Source organism: Pithys albifrons, chromosome 7 (assembly GCF_047495875.1).
Source record: "Pithys albifrons albifrons isolate INPA30051 chromosome 7, PitAlb_v1, whole genome shotgun sequence".
In the NCBI taxonomy this organism is placed as follows: Eukaryota; Metazoa; Chordata; class Aves; order Passeriformes; family Thamnophilidae; genus Pithys; species Pithys albifrons.
In genome coordinates this window covers 46360133-46381792 of record NC_092464.1, presented here as the reverse complement: position 1 = coordinate 46381792, position 21660 = coordinate 46360133, and the positions used below count along the sequence as shown (strand labels likewise).

The 21660-nt window shown below is 49.5% G+C and overlaps 2 protein-coding genes across 2 annotated transcripts; one reads left to right on the top strand and one right to left on the bottom strand.

The window, feature by feature from the left end:
- The first annotated feature begins 956 nt into the window (after positions 1 to 956).
- On the top strand, positions 957 to 14659 carry SLC6A20 (solute carrier family 6 member 20). The gene is made up of 11 exons (XM_071561376.1): positions 957 to 1175; positions 5094 to 5234; positions 5933 to 6024; positions 6650 to 6877; positions 7815 to 7925; positions 8271 to 8512; positions 9361 to 9523; positions 9952 to 10156; positions 10876 to 11035; positions 12043 to 12208; positions 13100 to 14659. Exons 1-11 carry the CDS (start codon positions 1055 to 1057, stop codon positions 13247 to 13249), a joined length of 1779 nt encoding a protein of 592 aa, XP_071417477.1. The 5' UTR covers positions 957 to 1054; the 3' UTR covers positions 13250 to 14659.
- SNRPD1 (small nuclear ribonucleoprotein D1 polypeptide) lies at positions 14021 to 20157 on the bottom strand. The gene is made up of 4 exons (XM_071561377.1): positions 19968 to 20157; positions 19248 to 19324; positions 16589 to 16780; positions 14021 to 14650 (listed from the first exon to the last, which is right to left on the bottom strand). The coding sequence occupies exons 1-4, from the start codon at positions 19979 to 19981 to the stop codon at positions 14574 to 14576; spliced, it is 360 nt and encodes a 119-aa protein (XP_071417478.1). The 5' UTR covers positions 19982 to 20157; the 3' UTR covers positions 14021 to 14573.
- Positions 20158 to 21660: the final 1503 nt, after the last annotated feature.

Below are 21660 nucleotides of genomic sequence, written 5' to 3'. Positions count from 1 at the left end.
CTTATCATTGCTACAGATGCTGCTGGCAGCCTCCTTCACTGAGAGACCTGTCTGAATTGGATGAGCTCAATGAGGACCTTAGCAAGGGCCCCAAACACACAGGGTTCGTGTTCAGACCTGACACCTCAGTGTACCTTCAGACAACCCAAAGGCCTCCTAGATCCTTCTGCCTCTGTCATGGGCCACAGACACCTTTTTCCAATGGCCTTTGTACATATTTAGTCCCTGCTGCTTGAAAGTATTTTAAAACAGCAACTCCTGATAAAAGTTAATCTGTGGCAGTGGGATTTGAGCATGGAGGTGAGTGAAAAGAGACTAGGCTATTTCGTGCTGTCACACACATGCAGAGTATGTAAAGGGTATACCTTGGAGGGTCAAACTGGAGTGTTGTGCTCAAGTGTGCAGTGGGATGGGGACCTGTGCTGCTGATGGGGAGGTTTTGGAGCTGGGTAGTGTGCTGGGATGACTGGGGAGAGCACCTGGTCATAAGTGATGGGATGACTAAGTATCTGTTTATTCCTGGCATTTCCTGGTACCCCTTGCCCTAAAAGTCAGCTCTTACAGGCATTAAGGTCAGTCCTAATGGTGTGAGAATCCCTTCTTTGTGCTATCAAATTCAAGCTGGTGCCTCATGCACGGGAATGCCGGTCATAGGGAAGGGAGCCCTGTGAGGAAGGAATGTCCCAGTTCCAAAAGCAATCTGCAGCCCCAGTGTTATTTCCTCACGGTGTCAACTCAGCATGTGAGTCCATAAAAATCCCCCAGCTCACATCCTTCCCAGAAATGCCAGTCAAAACCCAAGCAGCTGTTTGCCCAAAGTACCAATTTTATAGTTCTGTGTGTGTCTATAATCTATTTACCAGCATTCCTACTTCAGTATGTGCCTGTTAATAAGATTAGTAATTAAAAAGCTTGATAGGAATTGGCAAGCATAGCTCCTCCGCCTTTCCCTCCCCTCCAAGCCGGACTGGCGTGGAGTGAGGCAGGGTTGGCAGAGTCCCTGAGGGAGTGAGGGCAGGAAGGCTCTACTGAAACCTCTGCCTGCAAGCAGGCAATGGAGAAATCCCGACCGCTGTGGGACAATCCCCTGCAGTTCATTTTCGCCTGCATTTCCTATGCCGTGGGGCTGGGAAATGTGTGGAGGTTTCCCTACTTATGTCAGATGTACGGAGGAGGTAAGTGTGGTTTATGTTTCTTGCTTCCCTCGAGGAGGAGTATGGCAAATTTTAAGTCCAAAAGTATGTTCTCTGTGCTGGTGCCCTGTCCACCCAGCAGGGTCCAAGCCAGAGTAGGAGGTCTGGCTTTCTGTAGGTGTGCAGCCTGTCTCATTGTGGCTTTATTGGATGTATTCTTTAGCATCTGGCTTTTACCTGACAGCTGCCCCAATACTGTGGCACTTGATTCCTAGAAGTGCAGTCAAGCAGTGGAAAGGCCCATGTTTTCTAAAAGGGTATAGTGAGAGATACAGGCTCACATGGTATTAATCTATTACTTTTTTGCCCCAAAGGATTACTCTGAAGTCATCAGAAACTAGTTCAGTTCCTTGTATGTTCACATATGTGGATGTGGAATATATTGAGAAGGGGAGATGCTTATGCTGATTTAAGGATCAGCTGTATCATATCAAGTTTCTGTTATTAGTGTTATGTATTTTATACAAAGCCTAACTTAAGAAGATGATAACTTGGCTGGAAATCTGCCTTGAAGTTGGCTGAAACGCCATAATCAACAGGAGTTCCACAGCTAGAGCCTTCCAGGAACCTTTGAAAATAAGGAATGCATTGATTTGGGCTCAAAAAAAGAATTTCTTTGAAAGTTTATCCTTCTCCTGGGTCCGAACAAGATGATATCTGCATCATATACCAGCCACAGATGTTCTTCCTTAGAAATCAAAAGTCAGTTAATTAGATAAATTGAAGACCAACACCAGTAATCTCCTTTAATATACAGCTACCACTGTTTTGAAGAATCCTTAGAAAGAGCCTATCTTTATAAGATATCCAAGTTTTATTTTGCTTCTCACTGCATTTGTTATCATTGTGTTGGACCCTTCTCAGCATTGCAGTAAAGGGACATGATGAGCATCTGCCTCATCTATTTCTGGTCCGATTCTGTCTTTGCTTCCTTTCAGGTGGAAACATACTGAGATGTTTGTTCTTATGCTTGTTATGTTGGCTTGTAGATTACTTCTGAATGCATGTGTGGCAGTAGGGGTTGGTTCATGCTGGTTTTGGAGAAGCCAGTTCAGTGCTGAGACTGCGTCAGAGCCGTCCTGAGGGATCAGGTCAGAAAAATGCAGATAATACAGTGGGTGAAGTTACAGCAGAAGACAGATGGTGCAGTGGCTGAAGCTTCTTTAGATGATTCAGATATCAGGAGTGATAGATGTGCTGTAATTCTGCATGGATTCTTCTACACATGCTTTAAGGGTAAAGGCTTCACATCTGACACTGAACTCTAGCACAGAGCTTAAAATGCGAGTGTTTCTGTACGCAGTTAAACTGCACGTGATCAGCTCTCTAGCAGCCTATCTTGGCAGACATCCTGAAGGACAGCTAAACTCGGACATTCTGAGGGCTCTGTGTGGTTCTTTTGACCAGCCACCTGTGTTGCAGGAGATGGTGAAAATTCTCTGAAATGTCACCCAAACTGGAACTTTTGATTAACTTGAAATAAGATTAAATAAACTTCCCTGCTTGTTGCAGTGGAGTTGCACTACATGACCTCTAAAAGGTCCCTTCCAACTCAAACTATTGTATCATTTTATGATCAACCCAAGTATTTTCTGAAAATCATGCTTTTATAAAACTATTTTCCCATTATTTTCCATTATATTCTCTGCTATGTTTCTCTTCCACAGTTAAATTTACATAAGGAAAGGCATCTCTTTTAACTGTGAAATTAAAACTCCTGACAGGAGGTTTTGCTTTTCTTAATTCTTTTTTTCACTGCCCTCTTAAAGAGGATTCTGTGACTTTCTGGGGGTCCACAAAACCCATGCAGACAGAACATCATTTCAGGGACTTAAAAGCTGGATGTGTCAGGCACTGAGATAAGGGTGGATGTCACCTTATTTGGCATCATCCTTGTAGAAAAGCACGGAGCCAGTTCCTGTCCTGCCCAGCAGAGCAATAGGGCCCTTATCACGGATGATGCTGATAAAGAGACTATTTGCAGACTTTATAACTTGCTTTTCTGTTCATCAGCAGATTGCCTCCTTCTCCTTGCTCTCCTCCAGAGAGCTTGACCTGAGCAGATCAGGGAGGGTTCAAACCTCATAGATGCAGTTGTTCTGTCCCTGAACAGGCTGGGCCAGGCTGAAACGAGACTGGGGTGGGCCAGCAGCAGGGCTGGTGCTCAGCAGCGCTCAGTCCTGAGCAAAGCAGCCCTTGAGCACCAGACAAGACGCTGAGCAGAGGTGAAGGTGCTGCTGGACAAGCCCAGCACTTTGAGCAGGCCCAGGGCACAATCCATGTCTTGCCAACTGCAGGGAACTGGCCTGGGGGCTGGTTTTGCTGTGCTGAGTCACAGGAACTGTGTCACTTGTATGAGCCATTTTGGTTCTACCCTTTAGGAAAAGTAGTGCTGGGAACAAGATCTGCATGCAAATAGGGTGCAGGGCGAAGGGCAGGGGCTTAGCCCTGGCACCCCCAGTATCAGGGGGACACTGGGGTGAAGGACAAACCTGAAGGCATTCCTACTTTTTGCAGGGTGGCGAAGTCAACACCAAGCATGTGGCAGCACTGCTGAGAGTGCAGAAAAGCCTTTGCAAAGTGCCTGGTGCTGATTCCCCTGTGGTACATGGCAGAACTCCTCGGTGGCTGCTGGGGCACTTGCGCCCCGCTGGCACAGAGCGCCTGCAGGAGCTCTGAAACCTCCGGCAGCTCCCGTGTGGCATAGGAAGTTACCTAACAGACTAACAAAGGGGTTGTTAATAACAAGAGAGCTGGGAGGTGGGAAATTAATTCCCAGAATAAACCGGATTATTGCTCTGTGTTTATTTCCAGTTTTCTGCAGTTGCTGCCTGGAGTTCATTCCTCCACAGCGCTGCACAGAGCCCATTGCAAGGAATGTTAATGCCACAGATTAAATCCTGAATAAGAGATATTTACGTAAATATTTTGGCTTGCTGTAAAAAGGGAAGCAGGGAAGCCTTCGCAAAAATCCAGCTTTTGACTCAGTCAGCAGCTCTTTCTGAAGTGAACCCCAAGTTTGAGTACAAGGGTTTTATTTTTTTTTCAGCAGAAATTCAAGCCAAAGCACATCCTGGTTGCCAGATGGAAAGGTCCTTTCCTCTCCCTTACTGTCAACCTTCCCATTCCTGCTGATCCTCTTTCACAGGAGCATCTCTGTGGCTCTCCATGTGGGGGAGAAGCAGGGATGAGGAGCCCCATGCAGAAGGAAACTATGTGCCTCCCATCCCAGAGTCTGCTCCTGCAGGTGAAACCCAGGGAGAAAAGCCTTCATCCCTTTGCTGGTGCTTGTAGGCTCAGCATGGGGCTTGGGAAGCTTTTTGTTTTGTTTTTTTTTTGGTTGTTTTTTTTTCTTTTAAGCCAGGCCAGACTTCAATATGCAACTCAAAACTCTATTCAAAAAGGACGTTGCTGTTACTTTTTCTTTGAGCACTTTGTGCCACAGAACACCCCACATGAAGTAAATCTTTTCCTCCTCTTTCTCTCATTATCGTTTACAAGGTTGGGCTGGTGTTTGGTTACCCTTTAACAGCCCCAGCCCCCAACTTCGCTCAAACTGCCACGATGCATCAGGCAGCCCTGACACACCGGAGTGGTGACCCAACACAGTTTAACAGCACAAAGCCCAGCTCTGCCAAGTTCCTGCGGAAAATTCCCTGTGCCCAGGCAGTCAGTGCCCACCAGCCTCTGGGACACGGCCTGAAACCCTCTGGGATGTCCTTCAGAGTTGGGCCATGCCTTCAATACACACGGTGCCCCGACAGGACCCAGACTCAGCCAGTCAGTGAGGCACTGACAGCATTGTGACTTGACAGTTGTGATTTGGACACAAACAGGGCAACGTGTTGTTTATCCTGCTGCTGATCTGCTGAAAGCTGACTGTTGGGTTTTTTCTTGCAGGTGGCTTTTTGATCCCATACCTGATCATGCTGATTGCTGAGGGGATGCCACTGCTCTACTTGGAGCTGGCTGTGGGGCAGCGAATGCGTCAGGGCAGCATCGGCGCCTGGAAGATAATAAGCCCCTACCTCTGTGGTGTTGGTATGTTCTCAGTTTACATCTTTTTTTTCCAGCACAGAGAGAACATGAGTGATTTGTGAATGGAGAGCTTTGTCTTCCAGAGAAACCAGGAGTGAGCTAGGGTTCTACTGGGCTTCACCAAGCTGAGCAGAGCAACATTTATCCCATCTCTTGTGGGGCCACTGAGACCAGACCACAACTTGCAGTGCTGGGTCCCTGCAATCAGGGGTGTGAGTCCCCCTGCCCTCAGGCACACTGCCAAAATCACGGTGTGAAGGCCAGTGCTAAACCCAGCCCCTGGGGCTGCCTGCACTGGGCTTTGACCCCAAGAGCACCTTTCAGTGAGCTCAACGTGAGTGATAAAATGGTGCCCTAATTCCCTACCACTGCTGTTGCTGTCTGCCATTTACCAGTGTCCACTCTTAGCTACAGTTTTGTGTTATTAAATTACCCTGATAACTCAAACTATTGTTAATTTGCATACAGGCATTTTATTTTTAATGATACTTTGCTATTAACTGCACAGGACCTAAACTCCAGTGCAGGATAGTCCAGGCAGGAGAAGCAGGAGGTGGCTGCAGTGGCAGAGACATATCCTATGCACATAGCTGTGCAACGGCAAAGCCCCTCCTGCTGCCCCCACACCCCCTGGGTGTTATGGGACCCTGGGCATTTTGGAGGTTCTGCTGCTGATCAAGTGTCTCCCTCCATACCTGCAGGTGTTGCCAGTGTTGTCGTCTCCTTCTTCCTCTCCATGTACTACAATGTGATAAATGCCTGGGCCTTCTGGTACCTCTTCCACTCCTTCCAGGTGTGTGGCACCCAAAAGCAGTTTGGCCCCACCGCGGCTGTGGAGGGTCATGGGGGCTCTACATTGGTGCTGGATGTTGCATGGCACCATCACCAGCTGGGGAGGGGAGGTGGAGGGGTGGAAAAAGCTTCAGAAACCCACCCAGGGCTTTGCTGAAGGGAAAAGTAAGACAGTGGTGTCTCCCTCCATGGGCTCCCCCATTGTCTTCTCACCATGAAACATGGGTCAAGGCCAGCCCTGTGACGCATTGGTGGCCAGGGTGTCCTGCATCCTGGGATGGGTCTGTCTGATGGAATGGGGAGGATTGGCCCAAGGGGAGAGAATTTGAGAATGTCAACCCCAGGGAAGAGGGTTAATTAGGCTCAGTTCTCAGGGAGAAAATCAGTCTGGTCATCCCCAGCTATGAAAGACAGAGCAGATCTGTCCTTGAGGGTCATTCCCAGGGGAAAGTGTCAGAAGAGGTCATCCCCAGGGGAGAGGGTCCTCCCCAGGCACCACCATGCAGAGACAAGCAAGCACCAGGAAGAAACCTGCCCTTGCCATCATCCTCGCCATCCCCTGCTGGCACCTGGGCTCTCCCTGCCCTGCTGACAGCTGGCACTCACTCCATGCCCCTCCCTCCCAGGACCCCCTGCCATGGGCCACCTGCCCCCTCAACAGCAACCGCACCGGCTATGAGGAGGAGTGTGAGAGGACGTCGTCCACACAGTACTTCTGGTACCGGGAGACTCTGAACATCTCTCCATCACTGGAGGCCAGTGGGAATGTGCAGTGGGAGCAGGCGCTCTGCCTCACGCTGGCCTGGCTCGTGGTCTACCTCTGCATCCTGCGCGGCACCGCGTCCACCGGCAAGGTGAGAGCTGGGCACAGCCCTGTGAGCCAGGGCACGGCGTGGGGAGGGCAAAGCAGTGCCCAAAGCAGTGGCCATGGCTGCTGTTTCCTGGGGTCACAGTACCTCCCCCAGACCACCGAGCCCTGTCAAGTTGCAACTGAAGAAGCATCAACCCAAACACTGAGTGATACTAAAGAAATAATCCAGAAAGTCCTTTCAATGCAGCCACCTTTGCTGCAGAACCAGTCTCCAGGCTGCTGGCCATGAGGAAAGCAGTCTGCCACAGCAGAGCCATGTCAGGAGTTGTCTGTTCCTTGGTCTTTGCAAGAAAAAAAAGACACCTATCAGGCATGTTTTGCTCGCTTTTTATTCCCAGCAGAAGTTATGAGGAAGTGGGGAGAAAAACCCCAATGTCCCGGCTGAGCCTGCACTAAGCAGCAAGCTTGAGGGCTGTAATCCCCAAATCGTCTTAGCTGAACACAGAAAGCCAAGAGACTATAAACTAAGAATAACCTCTTAAACTTGTTGCAACAAATTCAATTCGGTTTTGATTCAGTTTGATTCAACTGAAGTTTGATTTCGACCTTTTATGAGATCTGCTTGCCTTCCTTCCAGAGCAAATGATGAATGACCTTTGCCTAATGAGTATGCCTTGATAGATAGTCGCACACTGGTGTTACTCCACTAAATGATGCAGAACCGAGTTGGTGAATACTGCAAGTATTTTAGATTTTTGTTTCAGTTCCAGTCAAAGAGAAGACCCTGGGAACAGTAGCACAGATCTTCATTATTATTGAAAACTTACTTCCCTAAAATGTAAATCTAAAGTTAGATTTGTCTGAAAATATTTCTTTAAAGGTTAATACATGAGAACAAACACAATAATGGAAATTATTTATGTAAAGAAAATTACTATAGTGGATTAGCTTTGTCTTATGTATTTCCCCTTCTTCCCCAGGTCGTCTATCTGACAGCCTCTTTGCCATACTGTGTTCTCATCATATACCTCATCAGAGGATTAACACTTCATGGAGCTGTGAACGGGCTTGTCTACATGTTCACGCCAAAGGTACAGAAAAACTGTATTGAATTTCTCATGAAATGTTATAAGTTACTGAATGTGGACATTTTTAAAAGGTGGTGGTGGTGCTCCTTTTCCTTACATTGAATTTCTGCAGCAGTAACATAGATTGGAAACCTCAGCTGGGAGTGGCTGCAGCCTGTTCTGCCATGGAGCCCATAAGCTGCTTGCTTTCTCCTGCAGAAAAAGACCTGCCATTAGCATAACCTATAGCATATTTACTTTCAGTAGTAGCAGTAACCCTGCCCCAAACCAACCCTGAACTAAAATGGGTGCACAAAGGGCAGGCTGGGAATCCATGTGTAGCTTCATGCTGTCGGTGTGGCTTTGCAGCTGGAGCAGCTGTCGAACCCCAAGGCGTGGATCAGCGCTGCCACACAGATCTTCTTCTCCCTGGGCCTTGGCTTCGGCAGCCTCATCGCCTTTGCCAGCTACAACGAGCCCAGCAACAACTGCGAGCGGCACGCCATCATCGTCTCGCTCATCAACAGCACCACCTCCGTATTTGCCAGCATCGTCACTTTCTCCATCTACGGCTTCAAGGCCACGTTTAACTACGAGAGCTGCATAAACAAGTAAGAGCCCAGTGTTTCATTCGTTTCCCACCGCATGCTGCTCTGGGGCAGGTGAGAGGGGAGGTAAATCAGTAACAGCACACAGTGCTGCCAGTGCTGCCCCAAGCCCAGACCTGATACTGCTCTAATAAAGCTAATGGAGCTATTTAAAGCGATGAAGCCTGAGATGAAAGGTCAGAGCCGCTTGCCTTTTGACACCTGGGTGCTGCTTCCAGGCACGGGCCTGGTTGAGAGGATGAGTTTGCCTGGACAAGTCACAGAGACACTGTCCCCTGTGTTCTGGTCTGTCACATGTCTCAGGGGGTAGGGGAGGCTGTTTTATAAAATGCAGCAATGCCCAGACCCCCCACCTTTAAAGATAAGCCCTGTTCTAGGAGCTCAGCCTCCAATGCTCCGATGCTCTGGAGGTGCCTAAGAGCCTGCAGGATTGTGTCCTGAGGCAGCAAGCTTGCGTGAAGTCCCTGGCACAGGGCCTGCAACAGTTACACTTTTACTCATATTTTTAGAGCTTTCAATCTAGCTGCTGATCAGAGAGGAAACCAAGCTGCTAGTCCCTGCTGGTTGCCAAAAGGCTCGTTAAGTTGATGGGGTGTGGACGTGAGACTGGAGGGCAAAGGGGAAGAGACAGCAGCCAGCACTGGCTGGCACCCAAAATCCCTGCTGGGAGCAGCAGTGTGGGCACAGGAGCTGCTCCCTACAAAGCACAGATAAGCGCAAGGTCACCTGTGTCCCATTCGGAAAGTGCCATGACTCTCATCCCTGGGGCCAGCAGGATATCTGCATGTGGTGGAGAAGGGGATGAAGTGTCCGGGGCCTGAAAGCCATTAAATTCCTGCCATCCTTCCCAGGGTGATCCTGCTGCTGATGAATGCTTTCGACCTGGAGGAAGGCTCTTTGACTGCAGACAACCTCAGTGAGATGAAAGACTACCTCATGTCCACCTACCCACAGGAATACGCCCAATTAGTGCCTCAGATTAAAAACTGCAGCTTGGAAGCTGAGCTGGACACGGTGAGTTGCTGCTTCGGGCTGTCTCCTCTCCTCCCTGAGCCCAGGCAGCCCCATGCAAGCACATCTGCAGAGGCAGCAACTGCCTGACCAGGGGCTGGGGGTCATTCCTACACCTCAGGATGGGGCAGGGGCTCACCTGAGTCATGAGCAGCTGAACCAGGTAGCAGTGCAGCCAGCCTGCTGGTTCTGGCTGTTGAACAGGGCAGGTCACAAATGTTTGGGGCAAATGTGCTTTTGCTATGAGTGGCACTCTGCCAGTGTCCACGCAGTTTGGATAAACTGGCCAGAATCTCATCTGCTTTAGCTGTGCAAAACCACCACTGCAGGTATACCTTGTCATGACAGAATCACTCTCTTATGTCCTTCTTATGTCCTTTACTGAGCTGAGGAGCTGCTTGTAACTCATTTTCCCCCTTTTTCTCTGACAGGCTGTCCAGGGGACAGGACTGGCATTTATAGTGTATTCTGAAGCAATCAAAAACATGGAGGTGCCCCAGCTGTACTCCGTGCTGTACTTCTTCATGCTGCTGATGCTGGGCATTGGCAGCATGCTGGGCAACACGGCCGCCATCCTCACACCGCTGACCGACAGCAGGGTCATCGCCACCCGCTTCCCCAAGGAGGTGATCTCAGGTGAGCACCCACCTTCCCACAGTGCAGGCCACAGTGCGAAAGCTTTGGTGTCCCACTGCCATTGAGGGTCCCTCTCTGATGTCAGGTGGAGCAGGGAGTAGTAACTATGCTGCTGGAAAGGTTTGCCTGCCTTTGTGAAATCCTGCCTGGCACTTCCCCTCCGGAGCTCCCAAAGCAATAGGGCAATTGTGAATGTGTATTTACAGGCTTCCCAACAAACCCCAGCTCCTTCAGACTGGTGTCTGCTGACTGGTGAAACTCAGAGAGACAGAAATACCAAGATAGTTGCAGTGAGTAGCTCTTCAGTCACATCACCTGTGTCCCAACTGCAAAACACCTCAGTCTTTGGCCAAAAGCAGTATGTGCTGCTGTTCAGGCATGGAAATCAGTTGTCCCACCTTAAAACCTGTTTTGGCAGGATGCCCAGTGGCAACACCAGATACTGAATGTGACAAGGCTATAGCCAAGACTTGGTTGTCTTGACCATTTCTGGGTAATGTCCTGTGACTGTGCAGGTCTGAGGAGCAGTTTAAGGACACACCAGCACAGTGACATGTGCAGAGACCGGTCTTTTCCAGAGGGTAAAAAACAGTATTCTTCTCTTCGGAGAAAGCTGCTCAGCAGAAATCCTACCAGTTTTTTAGTCACAAGGAGTATGACATTTCCAAAACACAATTAGAGTTCCAGGTGTAACAGATGTTCCTGTTTTATCCATGCAGGCATTGTGTGTTTCCTTAACTGTGTGATTGGCCTAATCTTCACCGTGGAGGCTGGAAATTACTGGTTTGACATATTCAATGACTATGCAGCCACCCTCTCCCTGCTGCTCATTGTGCTGGTAGAAACCATCGCTGTGTGTTACATCTACGGGATAAGAAGGTAAAGCTTGAACACTCCTTTCTTCATGGTGGGATAGCAGGGGCAGTGGCCACAGGCCAAGACATGCAGGGCCAAGAATAAAAATACTGCCCTGTGCTGCATGTTTCTCCTATGCTGTAGTATCAGCAAGGTGAGGGGGGTCTCCCCTGCCCTGCACACCCCTGTCAGGGCCTTGGTTTGGGGCTGCTTGGGGGCCAGGCTGGGCTGACACCACCTCTGCTGGCAGGGGAGTGCTAATGAGCTGTGCACACCCACTCGCTGCCCTTGCCTTTGGCCTCAAGAGCACCTTCTGCCAAACCTCTGCTCCTCTGATGACAGTAGTTCAGCAGCAGCACACAGTGCCACTCAGTCTGGTTTCAAAGGAGGTCACCCCACCCATCGCTGGTGTCCCAAGTCATCCCTTGTGGGTAAAAGGATTTTTTGGCATCAGGAAAGGTTTTGAACAGCAGAGGTGTTTGTTGCTCATGGTGTCTAAAGGAAGAGGCTTCAGCACAGTACATGCACAGGCACCTGCATGGGTATCATGTCATTGATGAGTTCAAAGCCTTCGAGCCAGATCCAGGTCTCCTCTGAGGCTTTAGGTACAATCCCCAGTGTTAATACTTCCTCAAAGACAGTCAGATAATAGCAGTGAGAACAACTCAACTACACAAAAACCAGCAGAGTTTTCTCCACAGTGCTTGAGCATCATTGCTTTTCTCTGTCAGCTGAAACCAGTAACGGTCTGAACCTGCGTTCCAGCCAGAACTTTTGTTGCTGTACCTATTTCTTACCACTCTCTGCAGTTTGGGGTTCTCTTGGAAGTCTTTCTGTCTGTTTTGATTTCACCCTCACCATGATTCTGGTGAGCCAGTACTTCAGACAATCCTCTGCTCATGTGTTGTTAACTGTACTCCCCCTTCTCATCTGACATTGAATTCTGCAGGTGGTTTTGAAGTGACTCAGAACAAGGTATTGATTGAACATACGCAGATATTCTCAAAAGTGTTTTGTTTTTTTAAACACAGATTTGAAAAAGATCTTTACACCATGATTGGACGCAAGCCAAACTTGTATTGGAAAATTATGTGGGCTTTTGTTAGTCCTCTGCTAATTATAAGCCTATTTATATTTTACCTCACTGACTACATCCTCACAGGAACCTTGCAATACCAAGCATGGGATGCCACACAGGTAAAATAGTTTGGGGCTTGGGGTTTTTTCAGTTTGTTTTTTTAAACTTTGCTTTGTTCCTTCCTTCCTAACTAAACTGTTCCACACAACTGCCTTCTGAAAGCTTGCAGCTGCAGTGAGGGCCAACCCCTGATTCTGTGGAAAGGAAAAATAGGGAAAACTTGACCCAGTGATGATGCAGTGATTCTGTAAAATCAACTATTTTCCCTCTGATTCTTAATTGACCTCTTTATGCACTGAAACTTTATTAATGTTGAAGACCCAAATAGCTTTTAAAAAGCACTTTAAAAAAAAAGCTATTTTTAAAGTATATTATTTTGAACAAAATTTGTGGTATTTTAACAGAACTGAACTGCTGCTGGAATAGTTATCATAATTTCCATATATACTTTTCTTTGTGGCCAGAACACTTATGTACAGTGAACTGTGTATTTACCACAGAGCAATTACTATTGGATAAGTAACCACTGGTTTCATAACCTTCTGTGGAAATGCTCCCTTGATGCAGAAACAAAGTACATAATTGGCCCTGACACCAGAACGATTTGGAACCTGTGGTGGGCCTGGCCTGTTGACTGGCTGTCACAGGAGAGCAACACCGAGGCCTGACAGAGGTCAGGGCCCAACCACCTCATTAAGGAACACAAACAAGCCAAAATCCGCTCTTTACCAAAGCTTGCAGACGTTCCCCCCAGTCCTGTTGTCAGCAATGTTCTTGTTGCCAGTTTTCAGTGTGCCTGGCTGGGCAGAGCCCAGCATCGAGGGCAGTCATGGGCTGCCACAGCCAGGAGAGCTCCTCCCATGTCCCATTTAGATCCATGCACAGCTTTGCTCTGACCCGACTGTGGGACACACAAACCACAGATCCAACGCTGCTTCTCTCCCTTGCAGGGGCAGCTGGTGACAAAGGATTACCCCGGCTATGCCCTGGCGGTGATCGGGCTGCTGGTGGCGGCGTCCACCATGTGCATCCCCCTGGGGGCACTAGTGACTTTTATAAGGAAGAGACTGAAGAGGGAAAGAGTTTCGACCGTTGCATGAGTGCTGACAGCTGGATTTGGGAAGACCTTACCCCGTCATCAGTGACAGGGCACTTCTGGAAGACAGCAGCAACCATTATTTGTAGCAGCTATTTATAGAGTTGAGGATGGTGGGTGCTATATTGACCAAAAAGTGCTCTTGGGAGGTTCCACGATGGTTTGGGGAACAAAAAAGCTCTTCTGTAAGAAGATGAAGCTTTAAAATGGCCTCTGGAAGAGAGGGGGAAACCAGAAGAGCAGCTCACAAGATGCTAGCTAGCACACATTGCCTATCACATCAGCCCATTACCCACTGTTAGGTGATTCTTGTCCACTCTGTTGTAGCAGTGCCTGTGTGGAAACATGAACAACCAACTGAGCATGTTCCTGCACCAAAGTACCACCAAATACCCTTAACCATTCATGACAGCCATACTAAAGTGTGCACCTTATTTGAAATGAGTCTGTGTTTCATCAGCAGAGGAAACTGTAGAAGTCTGGCAATGAGAATGCAATAATCCCTTTCCTACGTAGGAGAAATCAGTGGGATGGTAGTGGGAGATCAATGTGGTTTTTTATACTGGTGTCCAGCGAAGCAACAGATGTATGAGTTGCACAAGTTCTCTCACCCCCAGAAGGAGTAAGCTTCCACTTCCAGTATCCAACTGTGCACTGTGCTGTACTTTGTATTTCCGAGGGATGCACTTTAAGTACACTAGAAGATATTTGTGATAAAGCTGCTTTACAAGCCCCACCCAAACAAAAGTATGCCATATAATTAGCTTTGACAAAGTTCATATCCAAGTATTCTTTAATCATCAGATGTGACAATCCAGCAGTTCCATGGACCCAGTTAACTTCCCTATGTAAATGTTTTATAAAGAAAGCAACATGTTTAAATTGTAAGCTTCATGTATTAGAAAACATTAAAATTATATCTATGAACTTTAAAAAGGTTGCTCTGAAGAACATTAGAGACACACTCATGGGATGGGGGTTAACTACGTAACCATTAGAAGATGGCAAGTGCCTTACAAAAGAGGGATTAATTTCAAATACAAAGCACAACAAACCAAGTCTTTCGTTCTGGGGCAAAACACAAGAGGCAATTGTACAGCCTTCAGGTGTGGGAAAAATCGTGACAGTGACAACCAACACCAACAAGACCTGCTTAGTCTGCAGCAGCCCCTGGAAACAGGACACACCTCCCTCCCCAGGCTCTGCTGACAAAGGAAAGACAACCTTTTCACATTTCAGTTTATTAAAAATGGATACCATAAACAAGACCTGTACAAAAAACAAACCTAGAATTGCCCAGAATTTGGTAACAGTTGCATGATGAGAAGTTATCGTCTTGGGCCGCCTCTTCCTCTTCCACGACCTCGGCCTCTGCCACGGCCTCTGCCACGGCCTCTTCCAGCAACTGAGTGGGTGAAAGGACAAAGCAAGTGAGACGCAAGAGCACTTGCATTTTGATTAAAACATCTTGTATTTAGCATAAATACTGCTGCTTCCCTGCAATGAGACTTTAAGTCAGATATTAAGTCTGTTAAAGCTCAGTAAGTTTCAGGAAATATTTTCATCTTTAGTATCAGGTTTTTCAGTACACAATTCCCGCAGGCTGTGTCTGTCTGTCTGTCCTTGGCTTCACTGCTATTTAATGGTAAAGGCAAGACAAGCACAGGGTAATGCAGGCACCAACTGCCAAACGATCCATACACTGATAACGTGCCATTGCACCCCTTTCTCCTAAAGAAATGTGACTCCACCTACCTGGTTGCAAGGCCACCCTGCCAACTTTAGAAATTACTGGTTCATTTCAAACATGTTTGTGAGTGCAGGGCTCAGAGATACTAAACCCTCTGTGGAAGAGAGTGCTCTGCAAGAGACACACACCAACATCCCCTTCAAGAAGCAGGCTGTGGATTACTCTGGTATGGAGGTATGGAGGTTGGAAATGCAGCAAAGACAGGAAGAGCAGAGGCACAGGGAAAACCTGACAGGAGGAGCAAGGTGTCATTTTTTTGCTGGCAGTACTGCCTCTAAAATCCATGGAATCATCCCCACCTGACTGAACAATGGCAGCAGCTCCGTGTGTTAGTGGAGAGCTGATGCACACCTGGGCCCAAGGCACAGTGCCACGCACAGCACAGCACAGGGAACATTCTGCCTTCCCCTGACAGTCCCACTTGCCAGGGACAGACCATGGGTGTCACACCTGTGGAGCTGCAGGGCAGTTACGGATTAAGGCAAAGCACAGCACGACACAGGTGCGGGCTGAGAGTGTTCCCACATTCTGAGGATGCAGGAGCTCCATACGGAGGTAACGGGGACTGTCACAGCTGCTTCCTCATCTTGTTCACACTGTGAGGTTTGGGAAAAAAATCAAACCACACTCATTTCTCCATGTGGTCAGATTGTTTCTAATGGATGTGACAGGAGCAAAACCCCTTTGGGAACTTTATCCTTATAAAGCAGCCACAGCACTTGCACCTGGTGATGCACCCGAGGGTTCCTCACCCCATGTCAGGAACGTGAACACACTAATTACAAAACACACTGCAGACCCAAATACCTGCACACTAATTACAGGAGAAAGGGTACATTATTTTAGAGCACAATTAACTTCCACTTCCAGCTTACTATTTTAAAAGCACAGATTAACTGCTGGGCAAAAGATACACTGCTATAGATTTTCTGGGGGTTACTGGATATTAATCTTTGATAGTGTGAATTAAAACTGAATTACTCCCTATACTGGGAGGTTTCTAAGGAAAATGTTTTTGTTCAACAGTTTTTTGAGAAAAAAGTTCCAGGAAGAGCAGAGTGGAACATTACTGGGAGCCAAAGCCAGAGATCTGCTCATTGGAATACAGCCTAGACTCCCTCAGGTTTTCAAGTCCCTCAAATTCAGTTCTCAGAAATAGTTTTTATCCACCACCAAATGTCAGTGCATTATTCAGCACTGCCTGAGATACTGTCCTGTACTTTCTTACTAGTCTATGTGAAGCTCCCCATACAAACTGGGGAAACAACAGACACTGAGAGAAGAGGAAGGGTAAATCTCTGGTGCCAACTGTGAGACTGAGATGGGTTAAGATTTACTCAAGCTGAGAAACATTTACATTTTTAAAAATAAGATGCATGAAAAGTCATACACGTAAGTCGCTGTGAATGAACACTCTGCAGATGCCAAGGAGGTGGGAAAGGCAGCTAAGCCAGTGCAGTATCAAACCCTCAAGGATGAAGGACTTAGATGCCAAATGCAGACATTAAGACTCAAATCAGATGTCTCCAAATTCAGAGGACTAAAACACAGAAAAAGGCAGAACAAACACAGACTAAGAAAGCACAAACTAACCTGCTTCTCTCTTCTTGGATTTGACTTTTGGCTCAACATCCACTAGCAAAGTATCCAGAGGCAAACTGTCCGGCAGGATGAAGTAGCGGATGTTATTCCCTCGGATACTCAGCGTCTCCAGCTGCACAGGCTCTCTGTTCTTCAGCGTCATTTTCACTGCTTTGAGATGTGTATTCATGCTGACATCCACTCCTGAAACAACACAAGCCTGATCTCAGGGGGGAGGTCTCTTGTTGCCTATTTTCCAGTATTCACATGCTTGTAGATTTATCCTCATCATTCATACCTGCTTCTGCCACTCATTAATTAATTCAACCTCCAACTGAATGAAACTACCCGTCTTTTTCCTTCTTAAATTATGTCTGCCAAGTTATTAATTGCTGCCTTTAACACCTTATCACTAGAGAGCTTTTCCAGGTTGCTGGCAGCAGCCAGGTGGCCAATGGTAAAACACTCAGTAGCCAATGGTTAAATCAGTTCCACTGAACAATAATTGCTGCCTATTACAGAAGTCTAACACTGTCCTTGCTCCCTTAAAAAGAAGTAAAACCTCCTCTCTAGGCCTTAGGAAAATTCAACCACAGAAGCAGCATTTATTTTCTGATAAAATACATCCAGTACCAGAGGGGGATCTACTATAAGAGTAGATAAAATACCCTCCCTATAAGGAACTACCCTTGTGGTTGCACACTGAGAACAGCCAGCATGGAATAATGGTAAGGAATCAGCACTGTGCCCACCATGCTGTGCTGTGCATAGTCCCAAACTGGAACACTCTCACTTGGATGCATGTTATTAAGCAACAGCCATGAAAAGCAATTAAAAGAAGTTTTTATTTTGCACATCACGAGCTTTCTGTGGGATTTGATCTCCAGCTATGAAGATCAAAACAAAAGTAGCTTTTCCAAATCAAAAGTGAGGCAAAGACTGACACTGCTGTTTACAAGCACCTGCTAATTCAGTGGCAGGGCACCCACAGGAGCAATTAACGTGTTCAAACTTCAGAACAAACAACCCTTTGAGGTAAAAATAAACTGTAAGATGTGTTACCAGGGTAAGAAACACAAGTGAACTTCAGGCCAGAACCAGAAGAACCACTGTGCTGTGCCTGCCCACGTATCTCCTCTGTCCTCTCCCCCTCCCTCTGGATTTTACACAGCTCTGGCATCTGCACTCCACCCAACCCACCCCTTGGTTCCCGCAGGATGCAGGACATGAAACCCGCCCCTCAGCAGCCAAGAACAGGAGATTGCACAGCCCAAGGGCACAGCAACTGAACACACTTCACCAACCACTGTAAAGGGAAGAGTGCAGTCTGAGAAACATGGACTGCATTCCAAGTTTCTGCAGGTTCCAAACAGAAAACGAGAGCAGCTTTGCTCAACAATTAAGCCTGAAAGAGCAGCGAGGTCGGGAGACCTGCGGAGTGTTTGCTGCCCACCTGGCCGGGTTCAGTGGAGCGTCCTGCGATCGGGGACCGGGGGGTGCCCTCAGCTCTGATCAGAGCTGATGGATCTGGCTGCAAAATAACGCCAGTTCTGAACCCTGCCAAACCTCCAGAGATTGCCACTGGCTGAAAAGGCACTTAAGCAATCCTCTGCAATAACATTCAAACTTCACAGAGCTGTATATTTTTAAAGAGTGTCTGGGCAGACGAGCTTGTAAAAGCTGTCTGGGTGAGAGCAGGAAAGAGATGAAGCCCCTTCCTCAGCTCAGCTGTGAGGGTTTGCCTTGTTCAACACAACGTGCCTCTCCTACAGACCTGATGTTTCTGAAGTAACAAGCTCACAGGAACACCCACAGAACTGTCACACTGAGATTATTAAAGCAAACAAAATAGTTCACCCATTTTTTGATACGTGAGAACCAGACACTAAACCATAAAGACTTTCCCTACAACTTTCAGTTCAGTAGTACAAAGAAGCACCTGCTGAACAGCAACACCCACAGAGGGACCTGACAGACCTCTGGCAACAGTGGGGCCATATTCCCATCACCAGGACTCCTTTCTGCCCTGCATCCCACATCTGGCTCTGCATTTTCAAACCCATCTCATGAAATCAATGCAAATATACACAAACATGCATTGGCATCCAAGTTCCCCTCAGAGCAAAAACGTGCTCAACAGAAATAATTATTTTTTTATTAGAACTGCCTGCATGCAAAATGTAACCACTCTGAGACACATCAGCACTTAACATTTGGCATTTATCTCTGCTACCACTGAAGAAATAAGTCGCTTTTCAGCTGGTTCAGCTGCAACGTTTTTGTTGCTCGTTGCAGTTTCACAAGTGAAATCTGGACACACTGAAACACCTCACAGACATTTCGCTGCCTAACCCTTACCAGTGCACAGCACTAAAACCACCTCATCAGCGTTCCCACAGGAAAACAGGTCGCCCGGAGAAGCTGTGGATATTCCATCCCTGGCTCTTTCCCCACGGAAAGCTGGTCAGGTCACAGCTCCTCACTGCTCGCAGCAGCTTCCGACAATACCCAGGCACAAACACCAAGGCACATAAACACGTGAATTCAAAAGCGCGTCCCCCCGCAAGAGGGAGCACAGGACAAAAAAAGCTCATTCCAGTCGCGGCTGCCGCCAACTGTTTGCCGAAAGGCGACCGGGAACACTTCGCTCCAGCGTCGCATCCTGCCCTACCTGTGATCGTTCCGTGCACCTGCGTCCCGTTCTTCAGCTCGATGGTCACAGTCTCGTGGCTCAGCTTCATCAGAAACCTGCGAATGGAAAACGCATTTAAAATAAGGCCAAACCCTTTCATTCCCGCATAAAGCCGTTCGTGTCTAACAGCCCGCACAACGAGCTCCCGCTTATCCCCAGCTTTCCAATGGGGCGCTCATGGACTCTGCCGGGAATGTTTCGGTGTCAAACCCCAAGTCCTGCCCAGTCCCGGGGCGCTGGGACACCCGAGCGACTGCCGGACCCAGCGCCTTTCCCGGCGGAAGGGCCATTACTGCACAAAGAAGGAACCATTTTATAACCTGCACCGTCCCGGGGAGGCAACGCCATTCCCATCGCGGGGGTGCGTTTCCCCAAAAACTGGGAGCTTTGCTGAGCCACCCGCGCAGGGCCCGGCGCGGCAACGCGGTCTGGAGGAGAAGCGGGCCCGGCAAAGAGGGGCCCGGCAAAGAAGGGCCTGGCAAAGAGGGGCTGGAGGAGCGGGGTCTGACAAAGAGGGGCCTGGCGGAGCAGAGCCGGGCAAAGAGGGACTGGAGGGGCACGGTCTGGCAAGGAGAGGCCTGGCAGAGCCGCGCCTGGCGGAGCGGGGCCTGTTCCGCCGGGCCCATCCCGGGGCCGCTCTCCCCGCCGCGGGCGCGGTCAATCCGCCTCCATCCGCCCCCATCCGCGCCCCCCGCGCACCTGACGAGCTTCATGGCGCTGTGCGGGCGGCCCCGGCAGGGCTCGGCGCGGCCGCGGCGGCGAAGGCGCCTCTCGCTCGCTCGCTCGGGCGGGTCGGGCCGCGCCGCGCCAGGAAGGGCCGCGCTCCCCAGCGGCCCGGAGGACCCGCGGCGGCAGCGCCCCCCCAGCGGCCCGGAGGACCCGCGGCGGCAGCGCCCCCCCAGCGGCCCGGAGGACCCGCGGCGGCAGCGCCCCCCCAGCGGCCCGGAGGACCCGCGGCGGCAGCGCCCCCCCAGCGGCCCGGAGGACCCGCGGCGGCAGCGCCCCCCCAGCGGCCCGGAGGACCCGCGGCGGCAGCGCCCCCCACCGGCCCGGAGGACCCGCGGCGGCAGCGCCCCCCACCGGCCCGGAGGACCCGCGGCGGCAGCGCCCCCCACCGGCCCGGAGGACCCGCGGCGGCAGCGCCCCCCACCGGCCCGGAGGACCCGCGGCGGCAGCGCCCCCCACCGGCCCGGAGGACCCGCGGCGGCAGCGCCCCCCACCGGCCCGGAGGACCCGCGGCGGCAGCGCCCCCCACCGGCCCGGAGGACCCGCGGCGGCCCCGCCCCGCACACAGGGTCGCTGATCCAGCGGGAATCATCAGGGAGAGAGAAGCACAGACTGGGGCAGGGGGAAAGGGCAGCACTGTGGCGTTTGGTCTGACTTCCCTGCTGCAGCACAGGATTGTCTCCAGGGAGACTCCACACCCCCTCTGGGCAATCTGCTCCATGTGCGATCGCTCCCATGGAATTCAGGTGGAACCTGCTGTGCATCAGTCACTGCCTGTTGACTCTTGCCCTGTTGCTCAGCAGCACCTGGAAGAGCCTGGTCCATCCTCTGGCACCTTCCTTAGTGAACGTTCCTGCGATCTCCTCTCAGCCGTCTCCTCTGAGGCTGCACAGCCCCAGCTCCCACAGCCTGTCCTAGGAGAGATGCTCCAGCCCCCGAATCATCCTTGCACCTGCTCCAGGAGCTCCACGTCTCTGCTGTGCTGAGGATCCCAGAACTGGACACGGCACTGTCCTGGCCCCACCAGGACTGAGCAGAGGGGCAGGAGCAGCTCCCTGGACCTGCTGGCAGTGGGAGATGGACAAAGAAGGCTGTGAAAATGGAGCTTTTCAAGGTTTCACAATTACAGTGCCTTAATTAAAGTATGTTACAGAAAAACAAAGTACTTAATTTTAAATCTTTGAGCTTTGGAAAAAAAATAAAACAATCCAAGTACCCACACCTAGTACCCATAAGGAATTAGTTTAAAAAAAACCCCATGGCTTCAGGATCCAAAAATCAAATAGCAATAAAAGAGTGTGAGTGAGTGTGACTGTGTATCTCAGCCACCCGGTGAAGGTGAGAGTAAAAGAAGACAGCTTGAATTTTCACCCCAAGCACCTACTGCTGTGGTCAGAAAACTGTCTGAATGCCCTTGTGAGGAAAGAGGCAGAGTCCTCAGCCCTGAGCAGGTGATGCCTGGGATGCAGCACTGGAGAACTCCAGCCACAGGAGGCCTCAGACTGAGATGCAGCCCTGGCAGTGAAGGCTGGAACGTGACACTTGTGCAAACTGACACTGAGCACGGTGTGAGACCATCAGTAGGGAACCACAGCAGAGCGACATCCCCAGGGGTGAGGAGCAGACACAAAACTGAAGCACCCTCTAGGGGAGAAACAATTCCTAA

Excerpts from the sequence above, each read along its gene's own strand:
- SLC6A20 (XM_071561376.1), top strand. The coding sequence starts at position 1,055 with ATGGAGAAATCCCGACCGCTGTGGGACAATCCCCTGCAGTTCATTTTC. Across the intron at positions 5,235-5,932 it reads CCCCTACCTCTGTGGTGTTG|GTGTTGCCAGTGTTGTCGTC; the intron begins GTATGTTCTCAG and ends CCATACCTGCAG. Across the intron at positions 12,209-13,099 it reads AAGCATGGGATGCCACACAG|GGGCAGCTGGTGACAAAGGA; the intron begins GTAAAATAGTTT and ends TCTCCCTTGCAG.
- SNRPD1 (XM_071561377.1), bottom strand. Across the intron at positions 16,781-19,247 it reads GGTGCACGGAACGATCACAG|GAGTGGATGTCAGCATGAAT; the intron begins GTAGGGCAGGAT and ends GTGTTGTTTCAG. Across the intron at positions 14,651-16,588 it reads ATCCAAGAAGAGAGAAGCAG|TTGCTGGAAGAGGCCGTGGC; the intron begins GTTAGTTTGTGC and ends TCACCCACTCAG.